The 15,481-nt window shown below is 43.3% G+C and overlaps 1 protein-coding gene across 14 annotated transcripts; it reads right to left on the reverse strand.

The window, feature by feature from the left end:
- Positions 1 to 65: 65 nt before the first annotated feature.
- Positions 66 to 11,600, reverse strand: mki67 (marker of proliferation Ki-67). 14 transcript variants are annotated; one of them, XM_085416031.1, is made up of 18 exons: positions 11,429 to 11,599; positions 10,759 to 10,861; positions 10,042 to 10,123; positions 9,751 to 9,866; positions 7,791 to 7,860; positions 7,591 to 7,666; positions 6,807 to 7,418; positions 6,464 to 6,696; positions 5,958 to 6,388; positions 5,856 to 5,924; positions 5,041 to 5,666; positions 4,629 to 4,744; positions 4,343 to 4,520; positions 4,109 to 4,252; positions 3,093 to 3,988; positions 2,859 to 2,907; positions 2,144 to 2,656; positions 66 to 1,989 (listed from the first exon to the last, which is right to left on the reverse strand). In XM_085416031.1, the coding sequence occupies exons 2-18, from the start codon at positions 10,845 to 10,847 to the stop codon at positions 329 to 331; spliced, it is 5,961 nt and encodes a 1,986-aa protein (XP_085272157.1). In that variant the 5' UTR covers positions 10,848 to 10,861; positions 11,429 to 11,599; the 3' UTR covers positions 66 to 328. The 14 variants fall into 14 exon arrangements, with proteins under 14 accessions (XP_085272157.1, XP_085272155.1, XP_085272153.1 ...); XM_085416029.1 differs by adding an exon at positions 5,784 to 5,855 and having other exon boundaries at positions 5,889 to 6,388; XM_085416027.1 differs by having other exon boundaries at positions 5,041 to 6,134; positions 6,216 to 6,388.
- Between the last annotated feature and the right edge of the window lie 3,881 nt (positions 11,601 to 15,481).

Below are 15,481 nucleotides of genomic sequence, written 5' to 3' on the forward strand. Positions count from 1 at the left end.
ATGTAGATGCATTCAAAAATTGTGATTTAAACATTTTTTAATAAAATAAAAACAATTTCCACACATTTTCCAATGTAGAAAAAAATTTAATAACCAATTTTTTGAACCATAAAGTATTTGCAGAATCAGTGAAGAATAATACAGCTTGACACCAAATGATTAAAAACAAAGATTCCCTGCTGAACTCAGGCAAAGCTTTTTCACTATAAAACTATGGACTACAAAGCATTACAATCTTAAAAAAAAAAAAAAGAGAGAGAGAGAGAAAAAAAGCCACAAGTACAAAAATAGATTATCATTAAAAAGGTACTGATGTGTACAAATACATCTATTTGTTTGCTGATCTTCCTCTGCGGGTTTTAGGCTGCGTTTTGGCTTCAACGTTTTTCTCTGGGTTGTTTGCAGGTTCCACTTTGGCAGCAGTCTTCGCCCCTCGTCCGACTCTCTTAACAGGTCTACTGTCAACAGCTTTATCTGAGAGATCCTCTTCAGTTTTGTTGGCATCATTTGACACATTTTTGCTTTCACTGTTGACTTGGTCTGCAGCTTTAGACTTCTTACCTCGCGCTGCTTTTACAGGTGTCGCCTTTGGAATCTCAAAGACTTCCAAGTGTGATTTCCACTTAACGCATCTTTTGGGCATCTTTGCGTTGCTCTCAACAGCTTCAGGATTCTTCTGATCAGTAGTCGTCGTAGGCTCTTCTGTTGTGGACTTGAATGCTCCCCGTCTTCCCTTTCTTGCTGGTTCCACTGACGTGGGAGCAGGCTCGGAAACCAAAACTGTGGATTCTGTGCTGACCTCCTCAGGAGAAACAGTTGTACCTCTGCGGGCTCTCTTGGCTGGAATGGCTTGTGAAGTCTCACATTTAGCAGAAGCCCTCACTCCCCTTGACCTGCTAGTTTTCATAGACGAGGAAAGTGGCTCAGCGTTTTTCGCCTCCTCAGCCTTCGGCTTGTGTTCAGGACTTTCGGCAGTGGCTTTAGTTTCTTCGGCAGCTGGTTTTCCCCTCCTGCCTCGTTTGGGTTTATTTTCTGTGCTGAGAACAGGGACCTCTTGGACCTCAATGGATTCCACACTCTCTGTGTCTTGTTTTGCTTTCCGCCCTCCTCTTCTGGGCTTCGTGGCCACACTGGCCTGTTCGCTTATCTGGGCTGGTTCTGTTGTTTCTGAAATGACCATTTTAACAGTTTGGGCTTCTGTTAATTCCGTTTGGGCCTCCTCAGACTTTCTTGTTAGTTTTATTTTTTTAGCAGGCTCATTCATCTTTTCTTCATCCTGTTTGGCATTTCTGCCCCTCTTTACTCTGGCTGGAGGCTGAGACTGCTCATTCGTCTCCACTGCTGCCTGCTTGACCACCTCTTCTGTCACCTCATTCTTTTCAGCGGTATCCTGTCTTGCCTTTCTCCCTCTTCGTGGTTTTCCAGCAGTGGGAAGAGTGGTCTTCTGAGGCTCAGAGTTTTCCACTTGGCTCTGTTCCCCACTTGCTGTTTCAACCGTTTCAGGCTCTGGTTGAGCTGGCTTAACAGGTGTTTGTTTTGCTCTCCTCCCTCTGACTGGCTTAACAACAGCTTCTTCTGTCTGGAGTGCAGACAGACTGGTGTTTATCAGAGACGCTTGGGCACTGGCATCAGCGGAGGTCTCAGAGGTGCTCTCCTGAGACTTTGCATTTCTGCCTCTTTTTGTGTGTCTAGCTGCAGGTGGCGCTACAGCTTCCATTTTCTTCCCTCTTCTTTCTCCTCTCGCTGGAGTAGGCACAATGGGATCTTCAGCAATTTCAGCTGCCTCTTTTTTATCTTCAAGTTCTTCAGATTCGGCCTGTTTTGCTCTTCTGCCTCGGACAGATTTCTTCTGAACTGAAGCTGGTGTCTGCACGTGAAGTAAGCTTTCAGCTTGACGTGCTTGGACAACAGTTTCCATGGCATCAGATTTGTTTTCATCAGCTCTGCCTGGCAACACCTCAGGCTGGTCACTGCAGGCTACATTTGCATCTAATTTAAACAAGAGCAAGATAAAACAAGGGGGAGAAAATTATACATAAATTATAAACATACATATGATAAAAATGAAATAACATAATGCAACATGCTCAGTTATTAGTTATACTTCCTAAGGGAAGGCACTAAATAATCTAAAGTGTTATACCTGGTGTATCTTGGGGAACATCCTCAGTTGCATTTCGTTGCTGTGACTTTTTGGGTTGCTTAGCTCTTCTTCCTCGCTTGGGCACAGCACTTTCATTTGCTTTCTCCTCAACATCAAGTGGGTGGCTCTGAACACGCTCAGCTTCAGCAGCAACTTCAGGCTCATCAGAAGACTGCTGTGCACTTCTACCCCTTTTTGGCTTAGGAGCAACTTTGGGAGAAGGAAGGTGATTCTCTTCTGCTGACAGCTCAACAGCTGTCTTCGCATTTCTGCCTCTTGTCTGTCTAACAGCAGGTGGTGCTGTAGCTTCAGTTTTCTTTCCTCTTCTTCCTCTGGATGGAGCAGGGATTACAGGCTCTTCCTGTTTATCCTCAGCTGCTTTAGATTCCACCGTTTTTGCCCTTCTGCCTCGTACAGATTTCTTCTCATGTGCAGGATCTGCATTCACAGCAGTCTTCACCTCAGCTTCCTCAAGAAGTACTGCATCTGCCTGAGAGACCGTTTCCATGGCATCTGATGTTTTATTATCATCATCATCATCATCATCATCCAAAAGGAGAGAGAGAGAGGGGGGAAAGAAACAGTTTAACGCTGAATCTGTGTGGAGGCTGATATGTTTTGACAACATTACAAAAGAAAGTCACACTGATCAAACCCTTTTCAAGTCCACGCTCCCAAGAACAAACATTTAACAGTTTTAGTTAACCTAACCCACCTTTTACCACGTTTGCACTGCTGTCGAGAGACATCTGAGCTTCACCCTGCTAAAAATAGAACAAAACCAATTTGGACAATGAGGTCTTGTTAGAAAACTAAACCATGCACACCAAACAACTTTCTAAAACCAGGGATTAGAGGCAATGGCATTGATAAGAGTTAACTCAGTAACAGACAGATGTTCAGACTTTTTTGGTGGGCATGTATTTTGTATGAATACTGAATGCATTACCTCCTTTGCCTCTGGTTGTACTGTGGGCTCAGTCAGTGGCTCCTCCATAAGTTCTTGAAGTCCCTCGAAGTCCTCCACTGGAGCATTACCCCTCAGCCTTGGCGACTTCATGAGTCTCTTGAGCCCGAAATTCGCCTCAACAGGTTCGCCTTTCTGTCTGGGAGTTCTCATGAGCCTCTTCACGCCAACCACATCTTCGACAGGAGCACCTTTCTCCACAGGTGTCTTCATCACTCTCTTGACTCCAGTGAGGTGAACCACTGGAGAGCTTTTTGGAGTTTTCATGCCTTTTGCGTCAGATTCTTGCAACTGTGCTGGCGTCTGCAGAAGCTCCTTACCACCACCCAAACTGGCATCACCAGCTTCTGGGACTTCGGGGGTCTTCAGAATCTTCCCTTGAAGGTCTTCAAGCGGTTCAGCCTTCTCCTTTGGAGTTCTAAATATTCTCTTAACCCCAGTGAAGCACTCTTGCTGTTCAGGCTTCTGTTTGGGAGTCTTCAGAAGATTCCCTCTGATGTCCTCTAAAGGTTCGGCTTTCTGTCTCGGAGTCTTCATGATCCTCTTGACTCCAGTGAGGCACTCCTGTTTTTCAGGCTTCTGTTTTGGAGTTTTCAACAGCTTCCCTCTCAAATCTTCAACAGGCTCAGCCTTCTGTTTTGGCGTTTTCATGATCCTCTTAACTCCGGTCAGAGAATCTGGTAATTCTGGCCTCAGTTTGGGAGTTGTTACAGTGGACACCTGCAAATCTGCATTCTGCCGTTCACTTGACTCTGACTGAATCTGGCCGATGAAGGTGGCGTCTTGATCTTCATCAAGGAGGCGTTGGACTGCCTCATTGTTGTATCTTCTGCCTTTTACTGCAGATGTAACACTCAGCGGAGATACTATCATCTCACCTGTAAATAAGTCATATTTTTGTTTTCCTTTATAACAATTTAATGTCCCAGCCAGCTTATTTGGACTATGCAGAACTCAAGATTCACTACCAATCAAAACACCACAAATACACAGCTTACCTGGTTCCTCTGGTGTGCTCAGCACAGATGGCTCCATCACAGATGCGCTCTGACCTCCAGCTGGTGTCTTTGTGACGCTGTTATCATCGATTAAAGACTTCCGCTTCCTTTCGTTTACAGGAGTTTTAAACATTTCAGAAATACCTGAAATCAAACAGCACAATGTAAGAAGGCACAAAACTGAAATTGGCCACAAGTTTCACCACCTGCTGCGGATGAAGGAGAGGTGCTTACCAGTCAAGTCTTCATCCATTTTCATGTTCTTTTTGAAGAGTGGAACATTGGTGACCACTCTTGGTGCAGCACCAGTTGGCTGCACAACGGTCTGTCTGTGTGCTCTACCAACAACAATGGTGGCGGGCGAGTCTGCATGTCCAGTGCTCACGTAGCCCTTCAGATTTCTGGCAGGTGTCTGATTGGTGTTTTGGAAAGACAAGTAGATTTGATAAAGATCATTATAAAGATTCAGAACAACAGACGCATAAACATAAAACATAACTGTACTTGGTACAATATGTACCTGTGGTTTGGGCACTGCTCTCTTCTTAGGCTTTTGGCCAATGGTTTTTTTAAGTGGAGCAACAACTTGAGCCTTAGGTTGACCAAATTTCACAATGTGCGCCCAAGGATTGGAGACTGGATGGACATGAGAGAAAAAAGAAAGAAAACACACAAAATTAATCTTCTCATTCTCATCGTGATCATCAGATTTCTTTTTCCACAACAACTGCATTAATTAATTATAAACAGCTTTGAAAGATTAAATTAAATTTACATTTTTAAAGATGATAAAAAGAAAATGAGTAAAACAAGTAGCTTTCAGCTACTCCCACTAATGACCTTCATTCTGACTGGAACTGACAGATTTCTAGTGCTGGGAACAAAAACCAAGAGTTGAAACCAGCTATCAAACATTTCAGCACTTATCATACCTTTTATAGATGCTCTTGAAATGCCACTTCTTCTGTGCATCTTTACTGCACTCTTCGCAGCACCTGGAGTCTTCTGCGAGGTGCTTTTCCTTCCCTTGTGTGTTTTAGGGGTGACGGTGGGCAAAAGAACCTGGTCAGTGACCTTGTCGGCTTCAGCTATTGGAGAGGGTGTACTAATTTGTGACACAGAAAATCGCCCCTTGACTGTGGGGGTCTGAACTCCTGAATTAGTGGGAGTTTTAGCTGGTGTAAGGACGACAGTAGGGACACTTTCCAGAGAAGTACCAGGCAAACCCACAGTTGCCCTTCTTTTTCCAGCAGGAACTTGCTCGTGGGGAATCTGCCCTGGGGCTGAAGCCCTGCGTTGAGTTTTCTGCTGTTCATTGGTTTTAGGAGTTTCCACTTTAGAAGGAGATCTTCCTCTTGCAGGAGATGGGCTCTTGGATTTTGGTGATTTATTCGCGGTTGCTTTAGGAGAAGCAGATCTAGATTTGGGTGATTTATTGGTAGGAGAAGCTGCTTTGGGAGACGGGGACCTGGACTTGGGTGACTTGGGCGACTTCTTCGCGGGAGACGGGGACCTGGACTTGGGTGACTTGGGCGACTTCTTCGCGGGAGACGGGGACCTGGACTTGGGCGACTTCTTCGCGGGAGACGGGGACCTGGACTTGGGCGACTTGGGCGACTTCTTCGCGGGAGACGGGGACCTGGACTTGGGCGACTTCTTCGCGGGAGACGGGGACCTGGACTTGGGCGACTTCTTCGCGGGAGACGGGGACCTGGACTTGGGCGACTTCTTCGCGGGAGACGGGGACCTGGACTTGGGCGACTTTGCGGGAGACGGGGACCTGGACTTGGGCGACTTCTTCGCGGGAGACGGGGACCTGGACTTGGGCGACTTTGCGGGAGACGGGGACCTGGACTTGGGCGACTTCTTCGCGGGAGACGGGGACCTGGACTTGGGCGACTTCTTCGCGGGAGACGGGGACCTGGACTTGGGTGACTTCTTCGCGGGAGACGGGGACCTGGACTTGGGCGACTTTGCGGGAGACGGGGACCTGGACTTGGGCGACTTCTTCGCGGGAGACGGGGACCTGGACTTGGGCGACTTCTTCGCGGGAGACGGGGACCTGGACTTGGGTGACTTGGGCGACTTCTTCGCGGGAGACGGGGACCTGGACTTGGGCGACTTCTTCGCGGGAGATGCTGCCTTGGGTGATGGTGATCTGGATTTGGGAGACTTCTTCCCAGAAGTTGGAGTCTTAGGAGAAGCCATTTTCTTGCTCGGTGATTTCTTAGGTGATGGTGTTTTTGTTTTTGCAGGACTTTTTGCACGTGGGCTGCCCTCCTATGGAAAACAATATGTTTTAAATAAGTGTTTAACATTCCAAGTATACTGTCACTTTAAACTGCCCATTCTTACTTTTAGCAAGCCGATGACGGATGCTCGTCTAAGCAGTGACTGCTTGGGTCTCAAGAGAGACAAGCTCCTCCGTGGGGTAGCCCCCTTGCGTAATGGAGAGTCAGGAGGCAACCGTTTGTCAAACAGCTCTGGGCTCAGGTAACCTCCAAAGGAAACGCGTTTCCTCTTCGCTTGCTGTTTGGGCACGTCTTCTCCGAGTTCTCCACTCTTGCGTTTTTTGGACACTTCTTTTCCTATGAAAACAAAATATGCTCGTACATTAGTATCAAGCTACCAGAAGTGTACAATATCAATTATACAGCCACACCCAGAAATATTATAATTCAATTTTGAGCAGGAAAACCTTTTCCAGCTGAATTCCTGGGTGATGCCTTTGTTTTTTCTTCTTGGTTCTTGGTCACTGGAGTTTTGCCAGGTGACATTTCCTTACTCCTCCTCCTCGCAGGCGACTTGGGTGTTTCAGCTGTAATTTGCTCAATAACCTCATTTACAGTAAACTTCTGAGGAGTTGCGCCATTTCTTTTCCGAGGTGAAGCCGTTTCAATCACGCTGCCATTTTCAGCCTTTTCTGCTCTGGGTTCAGCCGTCTCAGCAGCTGGAACCTTCGCTTGCTTCCTCACAGACGCTGGGGTTCCCCCGTTTGTACTTCCAGGTCCAGCTAGAACTTCACTTTTCTTAGGAGTGCTTTTTCTCTCAGTGAAAATGGCACTACCTTTTCTGACCGAATTGGGTTTTGGAGAGGCGACCTTTGAGGAAGGCGTTGCAAGCTGACTGGCACAAGATTTCCGAGGGGTCTTGACATCCAGAGATTTTTTGATCATTTGATACAGGTCGCTGAAGGGGGAGTTGCTCTTGCCTTGTAGCAGGCTATCATCTGCCTTGGACTCCAACTCTCCGGTTTTCTCCAAGGAACGCTGAATATTGTCATGGCTGGCTCCATCTTTAAGACAAGTATCTTAAAAAAATAATAAAACAAATCAGTCAGTGGCTGTTTAGCTGCTTGTTCTGCAAGACCATTTACAGCTTTGGTTACATGGGTCTGCTTATTTTCAGACATATTTAGTAAGTGTACGCTGCTTCACATAGCTACATTGCTAAAAACGACTGTTTCTAAATAGAAATCACACCTGATGACACTTCAGAGAATCTCTTTTCTCCTTTTTCCACAATAGGGGTGTCACCCACTTGCTGGTCTTGAAGAACCTAAGAATAAGACGCCCCCATTAGTAAAACAATCCAATTTATTAGAAAGGTAATAACTTTTTTAAGAGAGTTGTGGAAGGCTGAAATAGAGTGGTTTAAAAGGAAAATAAATAAATAAAATTACCTTGAGGGTTTCAGGTTTGCCTCCAATGGCAGACCTCTTCTTTGGCGTTTGTGCCGGAGGATACTCAAACCTGAAATAATCAAAAGCAAAGACATAGAAGATGCCCTTTAGGGTGACCATGACAATGCTAACATGGAGACACTAAGTACAGGACTGTTTCATTTCCACTGCAAGCAGTATAATCTATGAGCTCTTAAAATATGTTAAACACATCAGAAGATTCCAATTACCCACCACTTTTCTACAAGATAGATTATCTCATTTTTATCTCTACATGAAAAACAATAAATTAACTCCAGTGCTGCTCACCTGAATTTGCATTTAGCAATAATAACCAACAAACCAATACCATGTTAACTGAAACGGCCAACACAGATTTCATATTAGTATAGAGATTGAAAATGTGACGTCACTCAGGGGTAAAACCGCAAATTCTGGGAACTCGTGGCAAGAGGTACTAGCGCACGCAGGCTTTCAATTGAAATCAGTTATACAGCGATAAAAAGAAACACAAAAAATGGCAGGAAGCTGTTGTATTATTAACTGCAATAGCCGGTCGCATGACAGCCACGGAAAGCCGACGGGTAAAGAGATCGGTTGTTATCGGATTACGTCGTTGAAGAGAAATTGTTCGAGCCATGTTTCCGAAGTAACAAAGAGGCGACTGGATTGCAGCCATTCAAAGACAAAATATAACGTCCCAGAACACTCCAGCTCACAGGTTAGTCTGCTCCAAGCATTTCCACAAAGGTCAGTCTGCTGTTGTAGTTAATGCGTCATTTTTATCACATAATATATTTTGCTCGTTTGTGTTGTTGTGTTTGCACATCTCTGTTGCTTGTGGGGCTCGCACACAAGAATTTCACTCGCATGTGCTGTGCCAGTGTGCCTGCACATGTGATGTGACAATAAAAAGTGATTTGATTTGATTTGACATAATTGGTGATATAGGTTACAAGCAAGTCTGGCGCTGAACAGAAATTGTCGCGCTATGCTCCTTTATTTATTGTGCATAAATAGTAAATTGTCCTGACACAATATTGTGTTTCGCTTCTGTTATTATGGTACATTGACAAAAACATATACTTTTATTCACAGGACAAAACTGTTGTTTTGTATCACTAATTGCCCAGTACGATTACAGCATACAATATTATTGTCACTGCTACATTTCTGTAATGAACCAGAAATTATTTCTTCTACTAATTAATTACCGTTGAGCTCAAAGGTCCTATTAATAAACTGTTAGCGAATGTGTATTTATGAAGACGATTTGTGAGACTGGTAAACTTTTGATATGTACGATGGTCTTTACTTTCTACACGGTGCATTTCAAGGTCCTGCACCCATCCGTCGGTAAACTGTACCTGGGCTTGTTGCAGTGACCTGAAGTTACTAAACTTCACGAGTGTATGCACTCACTCAAAGAACCGTATAATTACAAATATGAGCGTGGTGTAGTTGGGCAACACGCTAACGTATTTTGTCCCTCTGTGTGCTCGTAAGGGTCTAACGCTTTCACTGGTTTGATTTTTTTCCTCGTACCTTTTCTTTGACTTTTCATTAAGTCTGTCTTTGCACGGACCGGCATTGTTCTCCTTCGTTTTGTACATACCTTTTTGGGGGGCAAAGAAAAAGCAAGAATTTATTGGAACCGAAGAATGAACGTTTTGCGGTGCTGCAAATGCTTGCATTTGATGCAGGTATTTGGATTGTTTTGCCACGAGTTACCGGCATGCAATGCGCGAAAGTCACGTGGTCTGTCAATCTCTATTGTTGGGCTTAAGCATTACATTCGGTTTCAGCGGGTTCCTCACATCCTTGACTTTTTGCAGGTTGCATTTCAGAGATTAGACTTCTGTTCCAACAACACACGCAACTTGAATGCCCTTTACCTCAGCGTTTGTCTAACGGCTTATGAAAAAAGGTTGTTAAAATGTTTCTTTCAGACCACACTCACCTGAAAGAACGGTCGATAATGGTTATAACATCTCCATGCTTCAAGCGCTCAGACTGCTGCAAAACCTCGCCATTGACAAGCGTTGGATTTGCTGAGCTTAAATTGGTCAAAATGACCTGGCAGAAAGACAGAGCGAGAGAGAAACACCACATGAACAATGAAAACATTTCAAAGCAGAAGCACAACTACATGATTACACAGCATCTAAGCAAACATTCCCCACAGCAATCATTTTTTAAATATCGGCAAACTAAGGCCATTAAAGCAGTCGCGCTCCTTGTATTTTCTTACCTCTTTATTCTCATTCAAGTCAATCCGGCAGTGCTCCTTGGAGACTTGAGGAAGCTGAATACGAATATCACAGTCAGGCTTCCTGTAAGGTCACAAGCAGAAGGCATTCAGCTGCATGATAAGTGGAACCTCTTCATATTTACATGTAACTGGGAGCTGATCTTTAAAGGCTCATGAAGAAAGACTGATTCTTATAGAGGGCTTTTCTACTCTCACGGAGTACTCAAAGCGCTCTATACAACATGCCTCATTCACCCAATCATACCCATTCTCACAAGCACTTTATTTATACATAGTGCTTTCTAACGACATTCATACTCCGATGGACCCATCGGAGAGCAAGTTCGGGTTAGTATCTTGCCCAAGGATACTTGACATGCAGACTGGAGGAGCCAGGGATCGAACCACCAACCTTCCGATCAGTAAGTGACCAGCTCTACCTCCCTGAGCTACAGCCGGTCAGATGGTGCAAAACTGATGTGGATTTTCTTGAGAGCTTTGATCTAACAATGTAAAGTCTACTGTATATGAGAACAAACATAGTTTCTTCACTTCAACAGCTTAACAGTAAAGTTTTTATAGCCCATCACAATCGCAACATGAGAAACATTGATGAAGTGTATGCGTTTTCTGTAGTACACGAGGGTGTCTTACATGTATGAACACTACTGTAAGTGGGATTAAAACAGAAGGTAAACAAAGGCCAACTCTACCAACCTTCCAAATAAACATGCTGCAGTCAGAGGAAATTCAGTCCCATCTCCTCCACTCCGCTTAATCACGACAATCTTACCGTGCAACGGCATTTTCCCAACGTTACCTGGGAACATTACGAAACACAAGTGTCAGCAGCGAAAGGCACAGTCAAATCCACATTAGACAATCAAACTTTAAATGTTAAATAGCATTTAAATGTCGTTCCAAGCCGAGGAAAGACATTTACTAGGCGGCAACATTGTATTCATACCTAACGATGACATTTAGCTATTTTTTTTTTTAATTTGGTTTATGACATTTTAGGTAGTTTTAGTTTATTCTACACTTCTTTTTAACTCTATGTAGGATTAATCTAATCCTAGATTTGTTTTGTATTTCTATTACAAACCAGCAGGACCGTTGTTCCTCAGTAAAGCGCTAGCAAACGTTTTCCCAGTATCCCACGTGCATGGTGGCCTCGACTGTAGTTTTCGTCTTGCCAGAAATACATAGCTAGCTGTAAGTTTGATTGTTTTTTTTTTATCATTTACTACATTCTCTAGTTAAAAAAAGAAAAAACGTGTATCGTTATAACGCCACCGTTAAAAAAACTTAATGTCGGGTCGCCACTTGTGTTACACGACTTATTAAACTCTAATATAACGGTCGTTTAGGACTATCGTATCCTCACCTGAAAGTCACTTTGCAGATGCGTGAAATCCTGGGAAATCCATAAACATAGACAAGGATACAACGAGGACTTTAACTACACGATCATATCAGCCTAAAGTTAAAACGACAATCTGCCATGCCGACGACTACCTAACGTAAGCAACCTTCAACAGCGGTCCCTTGTTGTCCGTCGCCTGGTCCAGGGAAGTGTTGTGATATCAATCCGCCAGACTTAAACGCACTCGGTCGCCCCACTAAAACTTGACTTCACTTGTGTTTTGTAATGAAATGCGTGTAATATTTTGTCATACTAGGTTTGTCATGCACTGTGTATTTGCTCTGATCAAATTGAACTCGCGTTTAGACAAAAGGGACTATTTTGTTTACAAATTTGGCGGAACAATATCACATCGGTGAATGGATGGGCATTTGAAAATATTTGAAATTCCGCGCGAAGCATCGTGATTGGCTCAGACGTCATCGTTTCGTAAAATGGGTGGGGCTAGTAGCGCAGAGTAAACTTCTCGAAGCAGCACTCTAAGCGCCCAAGTAGGCTATTTAAAGCTCAGCAGCATATTCAGTCCACTTTGATGCAAATAAATACAAAAATAAAAAGTTACTAGTACTTACCTTTTTCATTCACAGCAGCTCCACAATGGTGAGAAATACAGTCTACACAATACCTACCATACCATACCACCTTTATTTATAAAGCACTTTAACATAAAACCAGAGTTCACAAAGTGCTGTACATGCTAATAGCATAAGTAAAGAAAATTAAAATGAGATAAGATAAAATAAATAACTAAAAAACTAAAATAAATTGAAACATGTTAAAACAAATTGAGTCAACCCCTCTAATCAATGCCAAAGTCTTCAGCGAATAAATATGTTTTAAGAAGACTTTTAAATTCAGAGAGAGAAGAGGCCTGCCTAACATGCAAGGGTAGATCATTCCACAACTTTGGAGCAACTACAGCAAAAGCACGATCACCTTTAAATTTATACTTGGTTTTCGGTACCTTAAGGAGCTGCTGATTGGCGGACCTAAGGGAACGGGCAGGTGTATATGGTTGTAGTAGCTCCGAGAGGTGGTGGTGGTGGGGGGGGGGGCAGGCCATTAAAAGATTTAAAAGCAAATAATAGAATTTTAAAAACAATCCTAAAATGTACAGGTAGCCAGTGGAGTGAAATTAAAATTGGGGTAATGTGCTCAAACTTTTTTGTTCCAGTTAAAAGACGTGCTGCAGCATTTTGCACAACCTGCAGGCGCCTAATGGACGCATCACTAACCCCAAAATAAAGTGCGTTACAATAATCCAGTCTAGAAGTAACAAAGGCATGGATTACTGTCTCAAAATGCTGTTTCGATAAGAAAGGCTTTATTTTGGCTAATTCCCTCAAATGAAAAAAGCTAGATCTTACAACAGCTCTGACCTGGCTTTCAAGTTTAAGATTTGCCTCTATTTTAACTCCCAGATTAGTGATGACTGGTTTAACATACTGTGCCAGTGAACCAAGATCTATAATAGTGGCCTCAGAAGCGCCACCAAAAACCATCACTTCTGTTTTCTGTTCATTAAAATGTAAAAAGTCCATCCAGGCCCTTATTTCATCAAGGCATCTGAGCAGCGGGTCTACTGAGAAGCCATTTATCTTTTTAAGTGAGAAATAAATCTGGGAGTCATCGGCGTAGCAGTGGAAAGAAATCCCATGTTTCCTGAAAATAGACCCAAGGGGTAGGAGATATAGAGAGAAAAGAAGCGGGCCTAAAACTGAACCTTGTGGGACCCCACATTGAAGAGAAGCAGCAGAGGATACAAACTCCCCGAGTTTCACAGAGAAAGTTCGCTCTGCCAAATAGGATCTGAGCCACTGCAGTGCGGTACTCCGCATACCCACCAACTGCTCTAAACGGGAAATTAAAATATTATGATCCACTGTATCAAAAGCAGCAGTTAAATCTAACAGCACGATAATAACACAGTCACCTGAGTCATTTGCCAAAAACACATCATTAAAAACTCTTAAAAGGGCAGATTCGGTACTATGTAAAGCTTTAAAACCAGATTGGAAAACTTCTAAAATACCGTGTTCTTCTAGGAAGGACATTAATTGCTTGTAAACTACCTTTTCAAGAATCTTTGAGATAAAAGGCAGTTTGGAAATAGGTCTGTAATTCGCAATAATATCAGGATCAAGAGCAGGTTTCTTGAGTAGAGGCTGACTCACTGCATGTTTGAGATTGACAGGTACAACACCAGAGGACAGACTACTATTTACAATGGATTGTACAGCTGATGCTATAGTGAGAAAAACCTCTTTGAAAAATCGAGGAGGGAGAGCATCATAAGGGGAACCTGAGGGCTTCATGTGAGCAACCAACTCCTGCAGGCAGAGCAAGGAAACTGGCTCGAACCTGTCAAAGACAGCAGAACTAGGGACAGGGGTAGAAGGGTCGAGAACAGACTGGGAAGTCTGCGCTTTGACAGATAGCACTTTATCAATAAAAAAGTGTAGGAAGTTTTCACAAATTTCCTGAGAAGACTCGACACCAGCAGTCTGTGGAGCATGAAGGACCATGTCAATAGTCTTAAATAAGACATGAGGCTTACGACAATTTGCCTGAATAATAGCAGCAAAATGTTTCCTCTTAGCATCTTTTACAGTTTTCTGGTAAGAATTCCAGTAATCTTGTAACATTTGGTATGACACCTGAAGTTGATCCTTCTTCCATTTACGTTCAGCTCTCCTACACTTTCTTCTGGCAGCCCGGGTGTCTTCATTCAGCCAGGGTTCAGGTTTGGCTTTTACTTGCCTAAGTTTAAAGGGGGCCACTGAATCGAAAGCAGTTTGGCAGACAGAGTAAAACCACATACTCAGCTCTTCTGTATCATTGCATATGAAATCAGGAAGGCCGCCGTTCTGATTAAAAACAATAGAGAACTGTCCAGCAGAGGAAGGGTTAAAAATACGACAGCTCCTAGCAGCAACAGGAGGAAGATTAACTTTAGTACAAGGAAGGAAAACCTCAAACAGGACAGGCCTATGGTCTGACCATACAACATCACAAACCTCTAAGTTAGAGACAGGTAAATTGTGAGTTAAAACAAGATCCAACGTGTGCCCATATTTTTGTGTAGGCACAGACACAGGTTGCACAAGATCAAAAGAGTCAATAAGATTTAAAAAGTCCTTTGCCATTGGCTTGTCAGGGCAGCACACATGAATATTGAAGTCCCCAATAATAAGGACATGATCATATTTGGGCATAATTTCAGCCAACAGATCAGAAAAGTCATTTAAGGAAGTTCTTATTGTATTTTGGGGGTCTGTAAACCACAGCACAGAGCACTGTGTGAGAGCGACCTAGCTGAGGTTGATAATGGCAGTGGTTTACATTTATACTGCTTCTTAAAAACAACCGCTAGTCCTCCTCCTCTGCCTGATATTCGAGGAGAGTTTAAAAAGCAGCAGCCATCAGGTAAGAGATCTGTGAAAGCGCTGGACTCACCGGCCCTCAACCATGTCTCAGTTATACAGAGGAAATTCAGTCCTTGGGTCATAAATAAATCCCTTAAAATAAAAGTTTTATTACTCAGCGATCTAGTGTTCACCAATCCAAACCTGGTGGAGGTCAGCGTGTTCGTGGCTGACGGCGAGACCCGACGCAGCGGCCGCAAGTTCTGTAGGTTCACAATAGACATTTCTCACACATTTACTGGATAGCTTACTGGCTAACTTGGGATATTTATTGAAGAACATTTACTGTATTGTTTACAATGTTTTCTGTACTGGTATCTTTATCTTGACACTGGTTTCTTTTCCAGTTAGTATATTCTGATATGCTGCACGCATCTATTTTCCACTATCTGCATATAGATTCATCAGCCAGTTTTTTTGTTTGTTTTTAAGAATAGCTTGCTACTACTGCGTTCAACCCCTTTTCTTTCAAGGTGCTGGAAAAATTCCTCTGATATTTTCTGACCATACTGACATGACAGCATCACATAGTTGATGGCGATGTGTCGTTTGCACATCTATGATGACAATCTCTTGTTCTACCACCTGG

This window comes from Rhamphochromis longiceps, linkage group LG8 (genome assembly GCF_057381845.1).
Source record: "Rhamphochromis longiceps isolate RC_006_pf linkage group LG8, R_longiceps_female_GT1.1, whole genome shotgun sequence".
Classification (NCBI taxonomy): Eukaryota; Metazoa; Chordata; class Actinopteri; order Cichliformes; family Cichlidae; genus Rhamphochromis; species Rhamphochromis longiceps.

Coding starts and splice junctions, on each gene's coding strand:
- mki67 (XM_085416019.1), bottom strand. CDS start 10,847: ATGCCGTTGCACGGTAAGATTGTCGTGATTAAGCGGAGTGGAGGAGAT. Junction 7,419..7,590: donor ATTCTCTGAAGTGTCATCAG/GTGTGATTTCTA, acceptor TATTTTTTTAAG/ATACTTGTCTTAAAGATGGA. Junction 4,521..4,628: donor GAGCAGTGCCCAAACCACAG/GTACATATTGTA, acceptor AACACCAATCAG/ACACCTGCCAGAAATCTGAA.